We start from the raw sequence: 21,079 nt of genomic DNA on the forward strand, positions 1-21,079 counted from the left end.
CTAGGTCATTGTATTGAAGCAGCCGGTTTCTCCACTGCCAGTAGGCCCCATTTCACAACACTCAAAGACGGACTTCTTAACCCATGGGAGGCAAGACCCAGAATGACGACTTTAAGTGACTAGTCTAAAGCTGAATATCTTATCTAGGACATCAAAACATCTTTCCAGCAGTCCACCAATTTAGGGCACAATCAGAAAATGTGCTGCAATGTGTGGCCACATACACACCAAACAGCAACTGCCAGATTTTTTTGTTTAAATCTCTTTATTTGAAGTTATACATAACATGGAAATCAACACAGCAGTTACCAAGCAGTAGGCATCATAAGGCATTACATAGCAAGCAGATTATAGTGTATACTCCGATGGTACAGAATCATTGGGTTACAAACAATGAAAATACATTATATCGGGTCGTACAGGAGGGGATGTTGCAGGGGACCAATTGTATCTATCATAACAGAAGTTTGGCTAGGAATGGTTAGTCAGCGCCACAGCAGCAGTGCGAGTCAGGCTGAATGGGTCATGTAGAGACCTGCAGCTGAATCAACTGGATTAATGCCCTTTTATGGCTGAGGGGGTCTTGTGCAGCAAGGTGTGGAGGGTGATAGAGTATATCACTCAAGGGGCCCTTAATAGGCGAGTGTGTTTGACATGACACAGTACCACGTGGGGTGTCACTCAATGTCCCAGGTAGGGCAGCGCGAGATACACATAGGACCGGGAGCCCAAGTATAGTATGGTTCCTTGCCAAGAGTTCACCTGGGGGCAGCATATGCCAACTGTACTTGACCTGTCTAGAGCCATCTGTGTATACGGATGTCTGTAATGCGTGCGGCTAATGGTCAGGGAGAACCTCAAGGCTGCTGGTCTGCAAAAACAAAGGCAGGAAAGAAAGAGGATAGAATAGGGTAGAAGAGAGCATCCCACCGTTCAAGAGCCGGTTAGAGGAGAGATAGCAACTGCCAGATTTTAAACTATCTCTCAAGTGGATCTTTCCAATTACAACATTGTCATGCTCAGGGAAGAGAACTGTGTTACATCCTATCCTGTGCTGCACAAGATGGCTGCCTAGTCAACCGCTCCTAGCACTGTAGCACTACATGGTGTTAACTCCATACAGGCTGTCAAGAATCAGTATGTGTGTATGTATGATACATCCTACTGTAATAGATGGAGAAAGCAGCAATATGGTAATCAGCATGCAAAACCTTCTCTGGTCCATGAATACCTAATGCCTCAGGTGATCCATCATGAAACCTGTTGGTAATATGGTGACAGCCTCCTTGATGGAGGTTTGTTTGAGTCTGAGAGCACATAAAGGCTTGTGTTGGTGTAGTCTGCCACTGCGAGGAATGAACTAATCCATTATTTTTCCATCAATTGCATTTTTTTTTTTAAATAAAACTATTTGGTGTATGGGATACCAGGCTTGGTTCATTTTTCAGATTTTTGTTTTGTGAAAATAATTATTAAAAGTAATGTAAAAAGGCTTTGTTCCAATACTTTAGGTTTTATGAATGGGGTTCAAAACAGCAACAAACATGAAATGTAAACTTACTTTGAGAACACACAGATAAGATGACCATTTTGCAGTCTTTCCGCTGAATAAGAAAATCCATTAGCACTCCTTTGTCAGGCAACAAATTCACCACAGGCTGAAGTTTCACCTGTAGATACCACAGATAACCTAGATAAAGGAAGACATATTAAACATTAAAAACATTCTAAATTAGAATAATATACTGCTTTCTTCCCACCCACTTAATAACACAGCTGCAATACAGAATTCTTTTTGGGTGGTTTTCCTTCGAAGGAATTTTGCCAGATTCTCCCAATGTAGAAAAAGACACCCTCTAAATTTCAATAGCACAAGAAAACATTATTCAAGTGTTACAATAGTTCTCCTGACTGGGGATGTTTGGCAGAATTACACGCTGGAGAATGTTACACCATCTTCATGGGAGGGTATGAAACAGCTTTGCTGAAAGGGAACTCAATATTTAGGCCATTAAAGCCTTTATCACGCAGCCATTTTGTTAGACCTCTTTGACACAGAGGTCCAAATAGGCAATTCAATGGTCTGTTCCAATTGTAGTTTATTTTGAAGTAACTCAATCAGTGGTTTTGAGACCACCTTATGGGGTTGCTTCAGAACATCCACGCTGGTGAACCACTATTGCCAGTCAATACAGTTTTCATCTCTTGCGTGTGGTTCCAGTTCTGAATGGAACACTAGACAGTGAAAGGGGGAAGGTGTTTCACATCCTATTACATACATTCCCCTGGTCTACCTGTCTCCCAAACAGACTCCTAGAGCACCCCACACATCAATGGCATGGTGAGCCTCAGTGAACTTTCTCCATGGCTTCAGTAAGTGCTGCACTTCAGCTTTGGATCGTAAAACAACTGTGCCAATGTTATATTTTGTATTACATTGTAGACACTTCAACATATTATATTAAAAAGAAAACAAATTATTACTTTAAGAGAAGTAGCCGAAATTAAACTGAAATAAATACATTTCAGGTCAATAATGCAGGATAAACACATTACCTGGCAAAATGACACACAATGGCTAATTTACTGACTTCAAATAATGAAGCACGAGTCAAAGGCAGCAAGATTTATTATGAAGAAACCTAAGTCAAATAAACATTTCAAATGTAAAATAAACAAGTTAGTGTTAAACCATTTTGTAGGGCTTAATCATAAAAAACAATGCATTTTCCCCAGATATTTGAAGAAATGGGCAATTACATATTCAGGTGGGTAAGTCTCAATCACCAATTTGTATTGGTGTTTCCAACTTAAAGAGATGATAAAAAGCAGTGGCAAAGTCATCATGTTTGGCTTCAATTACAAACCAGCCATACTTACTTTAACCAATCGTGCCTAAATTACTGTAAAATGTAATGTTATGTAGAATATTTTTTATATTTTTACATTTTTGCTCAAACCAAAATAAAAATATACTTACTTTTAAAAAAGAGGATACAAACGCGGCCGGCCCTAAATGGGTTATGGGCTTAACGCTGTGTCTATCTGGACCTCTGTGCTACATTGTTTGTAGAAAATAAAAACAGATATTTAAAAAAAAAAAAGAAAAAAAAAAAAAGAGGAAACAAAGGAAAAAAATAATAAAAAAAATGTGTAAACTAACATACGCCCCATAAGAGACAGCTGTGAGGGTTAGTTATTTGCCACTGCAAAATCTTAGGCAAAGGCAGGACTGAGAATATAGTTTTAAAGCAGAAATGTATTATTTGTCAAGGTGTTTCCACTTTGAACGCATGCACTTGATTCCTATGTCCTCACCTCTCTGCCCCAGTCCTGAATTGAAGGGCTGGGGCTTTACCGGGCGCAAAAAGTTTTGCATTTCAAAAAGTGACCAAAAACAAAACAGCTTGGGAGTTAGCAACAAATACTCCTTATAAGGTTTGCTAACTTGACACCCGATAGGTACAGAAAAGCACAATAACTATCTGCTTTTTTGCAATGTCACCTCCCGTTGACAATCTACCAGTTTAAAATGTCTTTAGCCTTGCGGAGGCTTCTTTCGGATTGGGGCACCTGCAACAGCCTTTAGAAAAGGGGTCTCTGAAGACAACATTAAAAATTAGGAAGGTGGAAATTCGATTGCTTCAAGCTGCATGTATGCCCTTGCTGGAGCGAGAATCAGTTTTAAATTAAGAGTTTTCAGTTTACCATCATCCGGGCTAGTTGCCCCTCTGTTCAAGTTGCACTGGATCTTTGCCATTGTTTTGAAAAGAGAAGGTCGATGCATCATGTAAACTGTCACTGCAATCATTAATATTATTTTGATTAAAGAAATTTAGTTGAAAGTTTTCTAGGTTTTAATAATCAAAATCCTTTAGTAGATCATCTTTATTCGATCACAAATATTTCATTGAGTTTATTCACTAAAATCTTGTTAAAATCAATCAATGTATTCAACAAACTTTGGTAAATACATTAGTCTTACAAGACGAAAGAGCTGATGTGTCAAGGTAGATACTGAAATATTCGGAAGAAATGGGTATTTTTTAAGTTCCGTGCAAATTATCAACGATAGACAGAACTCATCTCGTCTTTCTATTTACACATACATCATTCGACGCCAAGTCTTACTTTCGTAATCGGATTTCATGTGGGCTACGCTGGCAAAATGCAATTTAAAGGTGCGAGAGTCCGAGCTGCCAGAGCGCAGCCAACAAGATGTTCACATTGTTTAAAAACTGAAGTTCGAGCACAAAGAACCCTGAAAATCTTACATCACTGCAGAGGGAAATCAAAATATAAACAAACAGACAGACACACTAACCTGCAGTTAACCTAAACAGACACTATGGGGATATGCTGTTGCGGATCCCAATTGAAATCAAGCCTTTCCCACAATACGTCACTTGTATTTTGGGATGTGAGGTTGTGTCAACTCTGGTATTTGCACAAACCTCCTTTAAAATGACCAGTGTGTTTCCCGGTGTGTGAAAGGCTCTAACTCTCGGGCAATATGCGAGAAACGATGGAGCAGGAACGTCAACACTCTGCCCGTGAATAATGGTGCGACTCCGGAACAATCCTTGACAGGAGATCTTTTGTAGGAACTTAGGGAATTTATGGTGAGGCTGAAATGCCTCTGTTGCAAGCGCTTGCAGAATGCAAAATGTTCAAGGCAAGCTGAAACTAGATTTGCTCCTACTAAAGCAGGGGATAAACTTCCTGCTCTATACCATATCAATGTATATTATTAAATCCAGTCTAACCAAGACACAGACTATAGTAAAAGAAAAACTGGTCTACTATGTCCGAGGCTACATTGGCGTAAAAGGATGGAATGGAGATGCCCCAGAGCACATAAACATTTGATATTAGTCTCTAGATAACATAAAAGGCTGTAGAAATAGCAAAGACTGTAGGCTGAAAATGAAAAGTGGAATGGCATGACAATATCGCCATCAACCACATTTCTCAACCACAACCACATTTCTCACTTAACAGAAAGCCTAACTGTATCTCAAAGAATAACTGTAACAACTAGGTTAAATCCAGCCCCCACCTCCCATCATAGAAACATAGGTAGTAAACCAACGTATGCAAAACCAAAGTTAGCTCACCTAGCATAAGCAGGGCATCCCTAGTATTAGATAGCCTCAAGGGAAAATACAATTTTGTAAAACGCATTGCCGGTCACAAGGCAAGAGAAAGCTCACAAGTAAATGCATCACGTAGGCAGTTGCATCAGGGGGGATGCACAGTTGCCAAAACGATAGAGACTTTTCCCATGGAGCCCCCCCACCCAAACTAAACAATGTATAAAAAGATTACAACAGGGAAGCCAACCGACTTACCTAGATGTCCAAATGAAACAAAATGGATCTCACAGTTGCAAGGGGCAGTCACAAAGTCACAAGCATTCAAGGGAGATAAGGCCACATCGGATTGCATAGAACACTAGATCCAGTTCAGGGAGCTGAACGCGGACGGGGTCACAACATAAAGAAAAGACAACAACCATGGAGGCAGGCCTCTAGCGTAATAACCATAGATCGAGCAGGAAGGCGAAGACATACCAATAGCAAAGATACCACATACTTTCTACCTGCAAGGTAAAACTAAATCGCCATAATAGAACAATTGAATTCATAGTGGAACAATTGCCAGCAATAGCCAACAAACAGATGATCTATGCGATGTTCAAACCACACAGTACCAAAGTATGGAGCCACCAAAACAAAAACGTAATTAAGAAGCCTCATGCAAGAAATCAAATTTACAACGCGAGTAAAACAGAACCCAGATAAACTAATTAAACACACTGGATCGGATTGAGAAACTAAAGTGAAGTGCCAGCACTTTAAAAATAAAAAACAAGCACAGGAACAAATGAAAAACAAGGACAGCAAGGGGGCGGGATGGAAGCCCCTTTTAAGAATTTTATTAAATACAATAGATTTCATAAGCACAGAATAAGCGAAACCTAAACATTTATAAATGCTGTAAGTGTGCAACATAACGGAAAGATTCCCCATTCTAAGAATATGGGAGGAAGGAGTCAGACAGAACCTGTAAAAAATTCTAATTCGAGAAAGAGTGGAGTAAGCATACAGTTTTTAGCAACAAGTCAGTTCAATAAATAAAAAAATGAAATAAAGCAGAACGTCCTATAAAGAGAGGATCAAGAAACTCAGTAGAGCCTCAGAGTATCATGGCATAAGGTCTGGGTAAAATGGGGGTCGGCTAGTGGGGTCAAGGTGTTTCCACTGATTGCAAGTACTTGAGTCCCATGTCCTCACCTCTCTGACCTAGTCCTGAATTGAAGGCCTGGGGCTTTAGTGGGTGCCAAGAGTTTTGCATTTCGAAAAGTGACACAACACTAAACGGATTGTGAGTTAGCAGCAAATACTCCCTACTGGGCTTGCTAACCTGACACCTGAGATGTACGGAAAAGCGTGCTAACTATCTACTTTCATGCAAGGACACCTCCCATTGACAATCTACCAGTTTAACATGTCTCTAGCCATGTGGAGACTTCATTTGGATTGAGGCATCTACAACAGCCTTTAGAAAAGGGCTCTCTCTGAAGACACCATCAAACAAACTAGGATGGTTGAAATCAGATTGCTTCAAGCTGTCTGTATACCCTTAAAAGCATGTAAACCTCCACACATACTTTACATGGATCCTACTCCACCATGGTTTCTCTATACTTGCCTAGTTTAAAACCAAATAGGACAGTTGCACGTGAGCATGTCAACTGGGGGAGGGGTGTTTAAAAGACTAGGCTGTTCACCACTGTGGTTTTCATGGAAGTTAATTTTACAATTGAGGATATGTTTCCTCTAGCACGTCTGTAGGCTGAATAAACAAGTTACTTGCCTTCAGTAGCGATTATCTGTAAGAGACATAGATTAGTTATAAATTCCTTACCTGTAGAATTACCCCCAGGCGTCAGACTGGATCCGGAGAATTTTTCGTGAGCAGTACCTCTGCGCCACGAAAAGTGGCGTCGGTCGGTTCCACGTTCGTCGTTGGCGTCGTGGTCACAGTAGCTACTTAGACGCCGCCCTTGTGCACTGAAGTCAGTTCTTTTAAACGACATTGCACAAAAACTAGGGCCCTAAAAGGGATTCCCTGACCCTAGAAGTCAGTTCTCAGAACGGGGAGGATGGGTGCGGCGGTAAGGAATCTATAACTAATCTAGGTCTCTTACAGATATTTCGTTACTGAAGGTAAGTAACTTGTTCATCTGAAAGAGACAATTAGTTATAGATTCCTTACTTGTAGAATAGATACCCCGGCAATAACAACCCCGGAGATGGGTCTGCGAACCAAGTTCACACCAGAAAGTTCTGGAGAACAGAACGGCCAAAGAAGCTGTCTCTCCAGACTTTGCTGTCCAGGCAATAGTGTTTTGTGAACGTGTGCAGAGGTGCCCACGTAGCTGCCTGACAGATGTCATTGAGGGGGACTCCCCGTCCCAAAGCAGTGGTAGCTGCCATCACCCTGTTGGAATGGGCGCACAGTCCCACTGGAAGCTCCTTCTTTGCCAAAGAGTAGCAAGCTTTAATGCACAAAACGACCCACCTAGACATGATCTTTTTTGGCAGCCACGCAGCCAACAAAGGGCTGGTCATCCACCCGGAATTGCTTGGTGTGATCCAAATAAAATGAAAACGTTTTGGATCCAGACGGTGGAGCCTCTCTTCCTCCTTAGAAGGATGCAGAGGCGAAAAGAAGGTGGGCAAAGTAATGGTTTGACGAATGTGGAAAGAAGTAACCACCTTGGGAAGAAAGGAAGGTCTGGTTCTGAGGATGACCTTGTACGGATGAACAGCCAGAAAAGGAGGCTTTGAAGAAAGAGCTCGTAGCTCACTCACCCTGCGAGCAGAGGTGATGGCAACCAGAAAGGCAGTCTTTAAAGTAAGTTCAAGAAGATAGTTATGAAGTGCCTCAAAGGGAGCGCACATAAGGTAAGTAAGAACCAAGTTCAAGTCCCACTGAGGCATTACGAAGGGAACAGGAGGAAAAAGAGGAGTAATGCCCTTAAGGAAGCGATTTACAACAGGGGACTTGAAAAGAGAAGGCTGATCAGGAAGCCTAAAAAAGGCTGAGAGATAGCCCTTCAGAGTGCTCAGAGCAGAGCCCTGCTGGGCCAAAGACAGAAGGAACAAGAGAACATCAGAAAGAGGGGCAGAAAGGGGATCCCAGCCTTTGCCACAATGCTACAAATTTGTTCCATCTGCAGGCGTATACCGTCTTAGTGGAGGGATACCTGGCTGCCAAGATAACATCACAGACTTCGGGAGGAAGGTCAAAGGCTGTCAACTGTCACCGCTCAATCTCCACGCAAGGAGGTGGAGACTGGACAGGTTCGGATGGAGGACCGTCCCCCGCTGCTGCGACAGAAGATCCTACCGAAGAGGAAGTCTGATCATAGGATCGACGGCAATGTGTAACAGCTCGGGGATACCAGACTCTTTTGTGCCCAATCCGGAGCCACAAGGATGACATGGGCCCCGTCACGTCTGATCTTCTTCAACACTCTGGGCAGAAGTGGTATAGGCAGAAAGGTGTATAGAAGACCGCAACTCCACTCGCGACGAAAAGCTTAGCCTAGCAAGTGTCGGCTTGGCAATTCCAACGCGCAGAATTGCTGATATTGCGCATTCTCTTCGGTGGCGAATAGATCTTATCAAGGCTCGCCCCACTGCTGAAAGAGACCTTGCGCGTGAAGACGCCATTCATGATCCATCATGCACCTGTGGCGGAGTTCGTCCGCCCTGGCATTCAGTGAACCTGCCAGGTGTTGAACCACCAGGGATATGCCCTGATGTTCCAGCCATGTACAGCAACGGAGAGCCTCTTGACATAGGGTCCACGACCCCACCTGCCCTGTTTGTTGCAGTACCACATGGCGGTGGTGTTGTCCGTGAACACCTGCACCACTCTTCCCCGGACAGAGGGAAGGAATGCTTTCAGTGCAAGACAGATGGCATGAAGCTCCAGAAGGTTGACGTGGAGCCCAGACACCGCTGGAGACCAGAGGCCTCTGATCCTCGCCTCTCCCATGTGGTCGCCCCACCCTAGAAGTGATGCATCCGTCACCACTGTGTACTCCGGTTGGGGAGGGGAGAGGGATCTGCTGTTGGTCCAATCCTGGATCGTTACCCACCACTGCAATTGGCGGCTTGATGGATCGCAGCATGGGTTCAGAAATTATCGCAGCATGGAAACAGCGCTAACTTCTGTAATCAATTAACATTCGAACCCAGGTCAATGCTGGGCATACCACATTATGGATGCTTCTAGACCTTACGGTGATCTTTGATACCATATCTCCTTAGAGTTTAGTGGACGGGCTTAAGGAAGTGGGTGTCATGGGCGTTGCCCTGAAGTTGCTTACCTCATTTCTTACTCACCAGTCACAAATAGTAAAAATGGATCAATTTTACTCAGACCCCAACCATTTGTTTTGTGGATTCCCTCAGGGCTCTTTACTGAGTCCGACTCTTTTTAACATTTATGTTGCCCCTCTAGCCAAGGTCGTTCTATCCTTTGGGCTGGAGGTGCTGTCCTATGCTGATGACACCCAAATTATGGTGTCTATCACCAACAGCATAGAAGCATCTGCAACCAATTTCAAAAATTGCATGCAGGCAGTGGCCTCCTGGATGGTAGAGAACTACCTCATACTTAATGGTGATAAAACTGAGGTTTTGGTCTTTGGAAACCAACAGCCTATTTAGTCCTATGCCTGGTGGCCGGACATGTTCGGCCTCTGCCCAGGTTCCATAGCAAAACATCTTGGTGTTAGAGTGGAAAATACCCTTTCCCTGGGCCCCCAGATCAACAGAACGGTGTCCACCTGTTTTGGAATTATCAGGGTCCTCAGGAAGATCTCACAATTTCTCTTTCTCCTCCTGAAAGCAGGCTGTTGCCCTAGTGCTGTCCAGATTGGACTATTGCAACGCCCTTTATCTGAGCTCTAATTAGGGACTCGTCCATTGACTGCAACTGGTGCAGAAAGCAGCGGCCAGGCTGGTGATGGGGCTTCCTAAATCCCATTCAGTCTCGGCTTCTATCAGTAAGCTGCATTGGCTTCCTTTAGGCCGGAGAATCCTGTTTAAAGCCATTGGCCTCACTCACAAGGCTTTCTATAATCTAGGCTCGGAAGGTATCAAAAGCCTTTTTCAACAGTATGTTCCCACCAAGCAGTTAAAATCTGCCTCTAAAAATTGGCTGGTAGTTCCTAGGTTCAGGAGAGCCAGATTGGGGGGGGGGGGGGGGGGGGGGGGGGGGAGCTTTTTCTGTTGCTGGTGCCAAGCTCTGGAATTCGCTACCTCTCTCAATCTCTGGACAAGAGTCTCACTCTCTCTTCTGCAAGGCCCTGAAGACTTGGCTCTTCACCAGCGAATCAGTGTGCGCTTTTCAAGTGCCTCAACTGCTGGCTCTTTCCACAGCGCCTTGACGCCTCTGGGCAAAGTTCACGCTTTATAAGATTCATATTCATTCATTCATTGATGTGCAATACCCTCCGAGATCTGAACGCAATCAGACAGATTCCCCTGATGCTGTGCCCACTGGACCTTCAGGTCCCACTGCAGAGCCCGCATATGCCACCTGACATGATCTACCAGCAGGATGCAGGAGGCCATGAGGCCCAGCAGCCTCAGGGTCATTCTGACCGAAACCTGGGATAAAGGCTGAAAGATCAGAATCATAGCCCGAATATCCCGGACTCGCTGCTCGGGAGGATAAACCCAAAACTGCGTCGTGTCCAGAACCGCTCAGATGAAAAGGAGCTTCGGAGAGGGAGTCAGGTGTGGCTTCAACAGGTTCATAGTGAACCCCAGCGAGTGCAGGAGGTCCGCCATAATCTGGAAATGGGAGACGACTGCCTGGGGCGAGTCCGCCTTCAACAGTCAGTCGTCGAGATAGGGGAAGACTGGGAACCCTGATCTGCGCAGATGAGCTGCGACCACCGCCATCACCTTCGTGAACATCCGAGGGGCGCAAGTAAGGCGAAAGGGGAACACGGTAAACTGAAAGTGCTTGTGGCCCACCGTAAACCGCAGGTACGCCGGTGGGCCGGCAGGACGGGGATGTAAAAATAAGCGTCCTGCAAGTCCAATGCTGCCATTCAGTCTCCAGGGTCGAGGGCAGACAGAACCTGAGCTAGCGTCAACATTTTGAAAATTCTCCTTCCGGAGAAAGCGGTTGACGTTCCTGAGATCCAAGATAGGACGCAGGCCTTTGTCCTTCTTGAGGGCCACAACCTACTTCTGGGGCAGGAAATCACTCGATGGCTCCCTTGGCCAAGAGAGCCGAAACTTACTGTTGGAGAAGGGCCAGATGATCCTCCGACATGTGATGGTGCTGAGGTGGCATGGATGGAAGGGTAGTCTCGAAGGGGAGGGAGTAGCCCCTTCGGACTATCTGCAAAACCCACCTGTCTGACGTGATGGTGCACCAGTTGGTGAGGTGATGGCGGAACCTGCCACCCAATTTCGATTGGTGGCCCTGAAAGGTTGGACTAGGAGGGTTTGGAGGCTGCTGCAGAGGGGGCGGTGAGGGACTGGCCCACTCGCTGGCCCCCAGACCCACGGCGGTGGGTCCCACATCCCCGGCCGCGCAGGGGCTGAACAACTTGCGCCGGCCTGTGGCTCTGGGTGGAACGTGGTGGGGCACTCCTTCCGTAGCCACGAAAGGGGCGAAAAGCAGACTGCGCAGGGCAGGTGGTGGAGAGGCCCAATGACTTGGCCGTGGCCCAATAGTCCTTGAAGCCCCCTAGCGCGTTGTCTGCTTTGTCGCCGAACAGGCGATGGCTATCAATGGGCATGTTCATTAGCGTAGCTAGGACATCCCCAGAAAAACCAGTCGACCTCAGCCAGGTGTAGCTTCAAAGGGCTATCGACGTTGAAATCGCCCTGAGTAGCGAGTCGGCGGTGTCCAGTCCCCATCGAATGGTAAACTTGGCTGTGTCTCTCCCCCGGCAATTGCATGGGAGAGTACGGCCCGGGCCTCCTCCGGGCACTGGGGCAGAACCTGCGTTACTGTCTCCCACACAGAGTGGGTGTTATGGGCCAAGAGACATGAGGTGTTTACCGGCCGCAGTCCCAATCTGGAGGAAGACAACATCTTCTACCCAAGATGGTCCAGCTTTTTAGATTCCCCATCAGGTGGAGCTTGAGGGAATGCGCCTTTGAACGCCGAGGCTTGGACCACCAAGCTCTCAGGGTATGGGGTATTGGGAGAGGAAAGTGGGGTCGCCCAAAGCCGGGCTATGGCGTCGGGCAATCATCTTATCCACAGGAGCGCCTGTGTTGGGCCTGGACCAGGTGTCCAAAAGGATGTCAATTAGGGCTTCATTAAACGGCAGCAGGGGACTCCGAAGAGCTCGCTGCTGGTTGAAGAACCCCTGTCAGGAGGTTAGTCCTGACCACCACCGTAGGTAGCTCAAGGTTGAGAGCCTCGGCCGCCCTACGCAACACCACTACATAAGAAGCTCCCTCCTCTGTAGCCACGGTAGGAGGAGACAATATGCCAAGGTCTGGGTAGGTATCCAGACCACTGGCATCCCCCAAACTCCTCTCTCCAGTCCGGATCATACTCCAACTGGTCGGTTAAAGGGTCTCTATGCCCCTCCCAGTCCTCCTCACCCTCCTCTGGTTGCCAATCTAGCCTGAAAGAACAAAAGTACCCGTCGGCCCCGGATCCGGCGTTGGTCGTTGTTGGTCCGGCTCCGTGTCCACGTCGGGGTGGAGGCTGGGGTCGACGCCGGCTGGGGACACAACCATCCGGTTGAATCGACGCCGGTGGAGGTGTTATGAGGTCAACCTGTGCTGATCCGGATCCAGGTCTGGATCCAAGGGAACCCTGCAGTGCCGGGGCCAAAGCCGCCGGCGGTGAAGGCCCAGGGCCCTCAGCCAAGTCCGCAGGGCCAGAAGGCGTGCCAGCGGAGTCGGGCTGGCCAAAGATGGCATGCATCACTTTGTAAAAACTTTGAAGCTGGGCAGGGGTCGCTCGGGTCCCGGAAAGGGAGGGAAACTCTGAGCCGACCCTTTGGGCTCCGCACGCGGAGCCACACGAGGGCACCACCCGCATCACTCATCGCGAAGAGCGACGATGCTTCTTCGACTTCTTCTTGTGCTTCGACTTACCGGAGGAGTGCGAAGACTTCGAAGACGAGTGGTGGCGGCTCCGTGACCGGTCCCTCGAACTCTCACGCGGCCGGGACCTCGAACGGCACGAAGCCGACTGCTGGGCCTTGAGAAGCTTTCGGGATTGCTCCCACAAAGACTCATGGTCCAGCAGTCGGAACACGACTTGGGATCGTGGTCACATTCCAGGCAACACAGGCACATGCTGTGCGGATCCGTAACTTACAACAGTCTTCGGCAAGAATCGCAAGCCTTAAAACCAAGCATCCCTGACGTGCACCAGGAGTCGAAGACTCAAAAACGGTGTCGACAAAAGTCAGCAAAAAGTCAGTCAAAAAGTGACTGGAGGTATGGCCCTCTTCGGATCTGCGCTGGCTGGCTCGGAAAAAGAAAGAACTGACGTCAGCGCGCGAGGGCGGCATCTAAGTAGCTACTGCAACGTCATCCTGGCGACCACGTCACCAATGACGAACGCGGACCCGACCGACCCCACCTTTCAACGCATAGGTACTGCTGATTAAAAAATTCTCAGGATCCAGTCTGACACCTGGGGGTAATTCTACAGGTAAGGAATCTATAACTAATTGTCTCTTTCAGATATTTTCATCAAATGCTGAGCAGACAATTCTTAAGTATGTGAAGGTGTTTTTTGTAAATATCGATGTTACGATTCATAGTGTTCTTCCCCAGTATATCAGTAATATGTGCACTTGAGTTTACTTGCACTGAAGCCGCAAAAACTGAGGTAGCATTGATGGGCTGGTTAAGTATGCAAGTGGACAAGAGGGGAAGGTACCTAGCTACATCCGAAACACTCATCCAGCAGGTGGACCCATACTACGGAAGATGAGGCGCTCACCGACAGATATCAGCAGAGTTGTGAGTTACCAAATTAACATTCAAGATCATCCAGAGGAAGCACTGTCACTTGGCCCAATCACAACCAGGTGGATGCGACACAGTTAAATGATGAATGAAGTGACAAGGGTTACATTAGGCATAGCCAAGTTAATCTATGGTGGCCCTGCAAATAAACCCGGTTGATGTTCACCTCTGTGATGTGGGCATGGGCCTGTTCGTTCTAAATATACAAAATGCTTTAACAAGGATGAGATGCAAACAGGTGCAGAAGCATAGAGATCTTGTGTGGCAGAAGCCACCAGCAAGACATGGCACAACTTACAAAGTGATCCACTGCAGCCAGGAGGCAAAGACGATGCTAGGGTGAAGGAGGGCAATTAAGAACCCTGATCATATGAAACATCAGAATGGCTTGCCCACAGGAAGAACTCAAAGGTGCCCTAAACATTGAAATCTGGAGCTGCCAAAAGCAGTGGAGATCACAATGGCATGGTACAGAAATACCACCCCAAAACCACTGCTAGAAACTTGAACATCTTGTAATCGAACTTCCATATAGAAATGATGTGGGAGGATGAAGGGATCCAGGAGAGAACTTTCAGGTGATTATTGGCTGGGAACTTCAAGAAGTAGACCGACACAAAGTAAAACAAACTGATGAGTTGACAGGAAGATGGGCACACAGCAGAATGAAAGAAGCACAGCTACTTGAAGTTGACAGCCACTTGGTAGGCCTTATTAACTGAAAGTGAAAAGCACAGATACAGCAAATGCTGACTTACCAGGTGTTTCCTATTGACTGTTGGTGAATAAGGTACAGCTGTCGGATGTATAAAGCCACTAGGTATACTTGACTGACAAAGCAAATGAAGTGCAGCTACCTTCGGCTTACGGACGCTCTTTATGCTTAATTGATTGAGAGATAATGACACAAAAAACATCAGACATACATGATCCCCTAGTATGCCTCACTGATTGAAATCCACAAGTAGTCACAGGCACTCAGTGGGTGAGGACCAATTGCAATACTAAGTCGCAAACATGTACTCTGGGATAGCGAGTACCTGCACTTTTCTATTTGCAGTTCAAGCAGTGCCTCTATGCAAGCAGAATATTTTCAGAGTAGATGAACCCGGTTTGGCTGCTTGAAGCTATTTTAAAAACATTTTTGAAAGCCTCTTCTGGGTTCCGAGCTCTTGCAAACTGTGAGCTTTCTGGGAAGTGAGTATTGCTCTGCAAGGATGTTTTCTTGAAGCCACTTCTCTTTTGTGGCTGTGGTTTCTGGCCATCTTAAATAACACAGACTGGTGAGGAAGAGTAAAAGCTGATCTTGCTTTGCACAACACTTAAAACCGAATCTCAAAAATGAGAATAAACGTGCACCTTGCACACACCTAGAAAAACCACACCGAAACTTAGAAAAAGTGATGAGCCATCAAAGTAAAAGTGTGCTTGACTAGGTAGAAACAGTAGGATTAATCAAATAGTGAATTTAAGATGTTTAAGTAAGCAATTACCTGATATTATTGACAAGAAACATTATGAAAGTTGATGATAACTTAGCATTGCTTTTGGACGTCATTCGACTGTCGCAACAAAATCGTATAAAGATCATTTGTGTTCAGAAATGATTTTATTTTAATGGCTTTTAGAATTAATTTACATGTTGCTACTTTCCTGAAATAGTGGTAGTAGGCCATACTTGAAGTTGAATATTTCTGTGTAATAATTAAACGTTTATATATGATATGTGCTTTTAATTTATTATGCTTAAAATTAATTTGATTTTTTTTAAACGATAAGATGAAATGTTGAATTTAAACACATTAAGATGTTTTTCTCTTTAGGCTGCATCATTTCATAGCCTTGTGCAATGGACTTGATACATTCTCAAATGTTGCTTTATTTGTTCTTGATTCATATGACATTCCTTATGATAACAAAGGCTGTTCTTTTCCCATTGTGTGTGAATGGTGAGAAGTTGACTTTTCCCCCATATCCATAATGTGTAACAAGCTAAAAGAGTTCTTTATCTATTAACCTGTGAGGATGGAAGGACATTCGTTTCTCATGACTTATGTGGGAAATTATGTTAAAACTTAAGTAACAATTTGTTATGGAAAGACGAAAGAACGATCACATGACGATCAGACCATTGTAAACCGACCATTGAAGTCATGATGACAAATATGAACTATATAACCACGATGCACAGACTCATTGGTATTCCTTGGGCTGTACGGCACTAGAGGACAGAGGTTGTCGCATGCGTTGGTGAGGAGGATTGAGGGAGGGGGAGGGTAGCTGGGAGTGTTGTTAGGGGATAAGGGTAGAGTTTATTATGTAGATGTTTGGTTTTCTGCGCTGTATAATCCGGGAGGGAATTTTATGAACCTGTATTAGGGGGTTGTATAATTTGTGGGGAGGCGTGCGTTAATCTTGCAGACAGTATGGTGAAACAAATTGTGCAAGGTTTTCTATGTGAATGTGCAAAAACCAATAAACTATGTTTAAAAAAAAAATAAAAAAATAACCACGATGCACAGGAGGAAGAGTGGTGTGATGTTTTTTTTTACTTTTTAGGAGTGCTTTTGTCTAAGCTCAGGCTGCCCCTTGACTCTTTCCTTTGCCTCCCACTTGCCTACTGTATTATTTCTAACATGCCCCTTTGCATTTGGCTCTGGCTGATGAACTTGCCTGTTGAACTATCTGGAACAGTTTGGGGAGAAATCAGACTTGAACTGTCCTGATTTATGCTCTATTTCCCCTTGCCCTTACTCATGGTCTTTGCCCCTAGCAGGCTAACTTGATCCCGTTGCCAATGCTTAGAGAACCTTCAAGAACCAACTTTTGCTTTGTTGGTGACAGAAATTGCATTGCTGATCAAAAACCATCTTCTTATGGATTCTTTATACAAAGTTAGATTACTTTAAATGAATGTGTAATTTTATATTTCAAATTGTTAGATTTTTGACTGAACTTCTTAAAATATTACTTGTATTCATTGATTTTGGCTCTTCAATACAATAACCAAATTCTGTAAAGTTGTCTAAGTCTTATTAGGTATAAAGTTATTTTACAGAAACTGTGCTAGTAAAGACAGTTATAGATTATTTTCAGAACATCGGGTTCTTTTGCTCTTGTTCTGTGTAGCCAAGGCAGAGCTCTTGGTTTGCATGATTCTTGTTAAGACTACGTTTCTTCAGGAGGTTGGGTCTACCAATTGTTATACTGTATTTCTACAGTAGGGTCTTGAGAGTGATTTACTTCAACTCGATTACCAATATTTGAGTTGGCTACCAACTAATAGAACTCATTGGGTAGCTGACAGTTGGACATTCTGATTCCTCAACCCTCACTACAACAGAGCACGGTCCATTGGAGGACCATCGCCTCTGAGGTGAAGTATTGAGTCTGTAAAAGTAAAATACTACTCCATGTGCCCAGTAGGGGTGTTGAGGAGAATAAAAGCTTCTCACGCCAACACTGGGTGTGGTTTACAAACACAATAACACCAGACTTCTATACGGTCAAAGACGTGACAGCCTGCATTCTAGAGTGGAGACTAACTACCAGCTCTCGGTAAATCAGTGTAGTAAGGCATATATAAATCACCCCCTCAATCCTTCTGACTGTGGGTATAGCATTTATGCATATGTATGGGGAGATGTGTGTGTAGGCTGCAAGTGTCAAAATCCAACCAGTATGCACACAACTGCTATGATTTTAGAGTGCTCATTAAGGTTTACAGCAGTCATAGGTTGTTGCCTAACCTCTCTTATTACTTCCCCGCACGTTGCTTCTTTTACTTGTCAACCCAGAATGTTTTGTGAATTCACATGGATTTGCCTTGCTTTCAATATGTATCCTCCTCACAAAGAGAAGGAGAGATATTTTGATGTTCACTGACTCAGCTATACCAATAGTAGTAGGCCAGCCTGTGACCTAGTTAAAGCAACTCGTACAGCAAGAATGACAACACAAGGTTAAGCTAAACATCTCTTACAGTGAAGAGAGGCTGTCTGCCCCATGCACACATCTGGTGCTTTGTACTAAAGGTCAAGGACTGTCTCAATGCATAAGACCTAATAAGACATTATCGCTTGACAGGAGTTGTCTCAAAGAAATTGTAATTTAAACAGATCTTTGGATTTACTGGTTCCTACAAAAGGCTTGGAACTAACTTTAAATTTCACTAATCAGTTGTATAAGACAAACTGCCTTCTGAATGAGATGTAGACCAGTGTGCCGTCACCATGTATTTGCTGCATAACTGTTTCTCCAGGTGAGGCTGATGACTAGGTGATGTTTATGTTGCCACAGCCGCATTTGGTGCACAGCTCTCTTTAAGCCACACTGAAGACCCAATGAGTTAGTGAGCCTGCACCTTTGATCGCTGCCCATCATTTAATTAGGCGGCACTAAGGTTCCAACGAGGTCTGTGTGCCCAACTGCATGTGTCCTGCATCTTAAGTGCAATCACTTCACCTAACCAAGAGTAGCTGTCACTGCACCGTTGCCCACTGAATATCAATGCACCAGGGGATTGCAGCTCCTTCACCACAAGCTGCCAGAATCCCTAGACTGTACAAATGGTTCAAACTAAGACAGGTCTAGAAATGTGGCCTCCAAAAGTGAACGGATAAAAGGATGTACTTGGCATTTCAGTGTACTTGCAGTAGTTTCTGGCATGTGCATTTCTAGGGCCAGTGGCAATAATTGATTGCCTTTCTGTCCCAGAGCGGAGTAAGTTCCCGAGAAATAGCTTGAAAACAGAAAAAAACAAAATAATGAAAGTACATCTGGAAAAATAAAAAAGTGAAAGAAAAATATCACGGTAAACAATAATGGTAAATTATTACCTCTAAGAAACATGATCTACCTAAGGTAATAGACTTCAATCTATGAGCTAGTATTTTAGAGACCATTTTGAGGGATACTTTGGTTGGCTTTCTGTAAAAGAAGTACAACATACTATGGGGAGGAAAACATGAAATAATATGCCACCGCCTACTAGGTTTTACAGCCTCAATATCGGAACAAACTAAATAAATTGAAGACTTATTGAAAAAGATATTCTTTATGGGAATCGTTCGAAAAATGGGTTCTTTTAACATCCCTTAGACTTTCAGTAATATCAAGCAACATAGGCATCTTCATCAGGGACCATTTTGCAAATCTTCATTCCTTAATGTAACAATAATTACTTGTTAAGAATTCAAAGTTCATCAGGGATTTGACTTCATTTTAGTTTTTGTCCAAAAACCCACTAAACCATTGAAGAAGGGTAAGACACATGGCAGGAAAATTCAAGCTGAACTCATGGCACCGAATTACACATAGATCGGGAGGGTTGTTGTAGAGGAGAGGGCCAGCAAACTGAATCTTGATGCTCTAATGGTACCCTGGTAAAGCTTATCCTCCCATGCAAAATTCTGCACTTTATGAAGCACAAAGAAACTGATATAAATACTATTAACACAACTTTACATGTGTCATGACAAATCCATCAAACTTAATAAATACAGATAAGCTACGGTTAGACTTTAGTTTCCCAAGCCTACTTGGCAATTTCAATCTTCAATATGCCATCCTGCGTGGAGTATTAAAAAATAATAATAACAATGATTACAGGTATTCTTAAAGGTTAAACCTCACCCCTAGAGGGCAGTGAGGCACTATACACAAAGCAAAATACATAGCAAACATGTGAAGACAAAGAAACATGCAAGAATTTCCAATGAGGACCAAGAACACAAACACAGAAGAAAAACAGCACAACCATTGGGTGTTTGTATGAGGCAGCCCAATTAAACTCTGAGCGCATAGTGCACTGGATTTATTTTTCATCTATACAATTTAAACATACAAAGATTCATTACTGCAGTTCGATTATTTGAATCCTGGAGAAAATGAGCTATACAATGTTCAGTTAATTAGGCAGGAGAATAAGGTACCGGATTTGGCAAAACATAAGCTGAAATCAGATCGACCTCTCATTGGAAAAAGCTGCTGAAGAGGGGCTAATGACAAAAATTAAATAATTGCATTTCTTCAATGGAAGATTTTCTGCTTCTCAATAACTTACCTTCACTGGCACTGATGATGATATCTGGCTGAAAGACAATCCAGGATGAAGAATCTGCAGTTTGAGTTAAGGAAAATCTTCTCTTGAAAAAGAAAAAGAATAAAAACACGAATTGTACTCTCCAACGTTAGAGTATTCATATCCTCTTAGATAATATTTTTTGCCAAATTACTCCACTGTTATTGGATGAATCAACTTCATTCAAGCCGAAGCAGAAACAACGGTAAAGAAAATATGCATACGAGACTGTACAGAAAGCTGAAAACCTATCAACCAATAGAACAGATTGTGTAACACAGTAACCCCGTAGGTAACTTATACATCATATTTTCCCAGTGGTGATACCCACTTCTACAAAATTGAATAATCTTAATAAGGTGAAATGTCCCAATGACTTCTGTTATGACTTTTCTTAAGTTCCTATAGAGCCTAAAATTAGTAAAAGCTAAATGTTATGCAGGGGGCACCAACACAGACCCTGGCTATTTAGCAAGATTGTTACTCTGCTTTCGGTCATCTAATCTTAACAAACATTTATAAGGTTAGCTGTGTAGCCACTTAATGATACAGAAAAATTAATTGCCACTGATTTCCAACACAATGTCTATTACAATTTGCAACAACAAAGGAAAAAGGTGGACTGTTTAATAGTGTGTGCATATGTGTATAAAACTGTCCACCTATTACACAGGCAGCAATAGCTGCTTTATAGTTATGGTTAGATCAGAGTTTCCACTGGGAAGGCATTTTTTGATTTCTTATGATCTTTGGCACTGTCATTCAAACCTGCATGAAGCTTTGCCATAAACATGTAAGTTTGTTGCAGTTTTACCAAGCAAAGGCCAAAAAGTAAAAAAGAAATACAAGAAAAGAGTAGGAGTGCAAAAAATAAAAATAATTCAACATTTCCCATGTAAATTGTTTAGGATTATTTGATCTCCAATGTAGAAAAACAGGTGAACAGAAT

The 21,079-nt window shown here is 44.0% G+C and overlaps 1 protein-coding gene across 1 annotated transcript in view; it reads right to left on the reverse strand.

The window, feature by feature from the left end:
- RMC1 (regulator of MON1-CCZ1) overlaps positions 1 to 21,079 on the reverse strand; it is a 238,616-nt gene that overhangs the window by 78,191 nt on the left and 139,346 nt on the right. The window contains exons 12-13 of the mRNA XM_085605759.1: positions 20,113 to 20,166; positions 1,562 to 1,690 (exon numbers count right to left, since the gene is read on the reverse strand). Coding sequence (XP_085461885.1) covers positions 1,562 to 1,690; positions 20,113 to 20,166 — 183 coding nt within the window. The remainder of the gene's footprint in view (positions 1 to 1,561; positions 1,691 to 20,112; positions 20,167 to 21,079) is intronic.

Source organism: Triturus cristatus, chromosome 5_1, assembly GCF_964204655.1.
Source record: "Triturus cristatus chromosome 5_1, aTriCri1.1, whole genome shotgun sequence".
In the NCBI taxonomy this organism is placed as follows: Eukaryota; Metazoa; Chordata; class Amphibia; order Caudata; family Salamandridae; genus Triturus; species Triturus cristatus.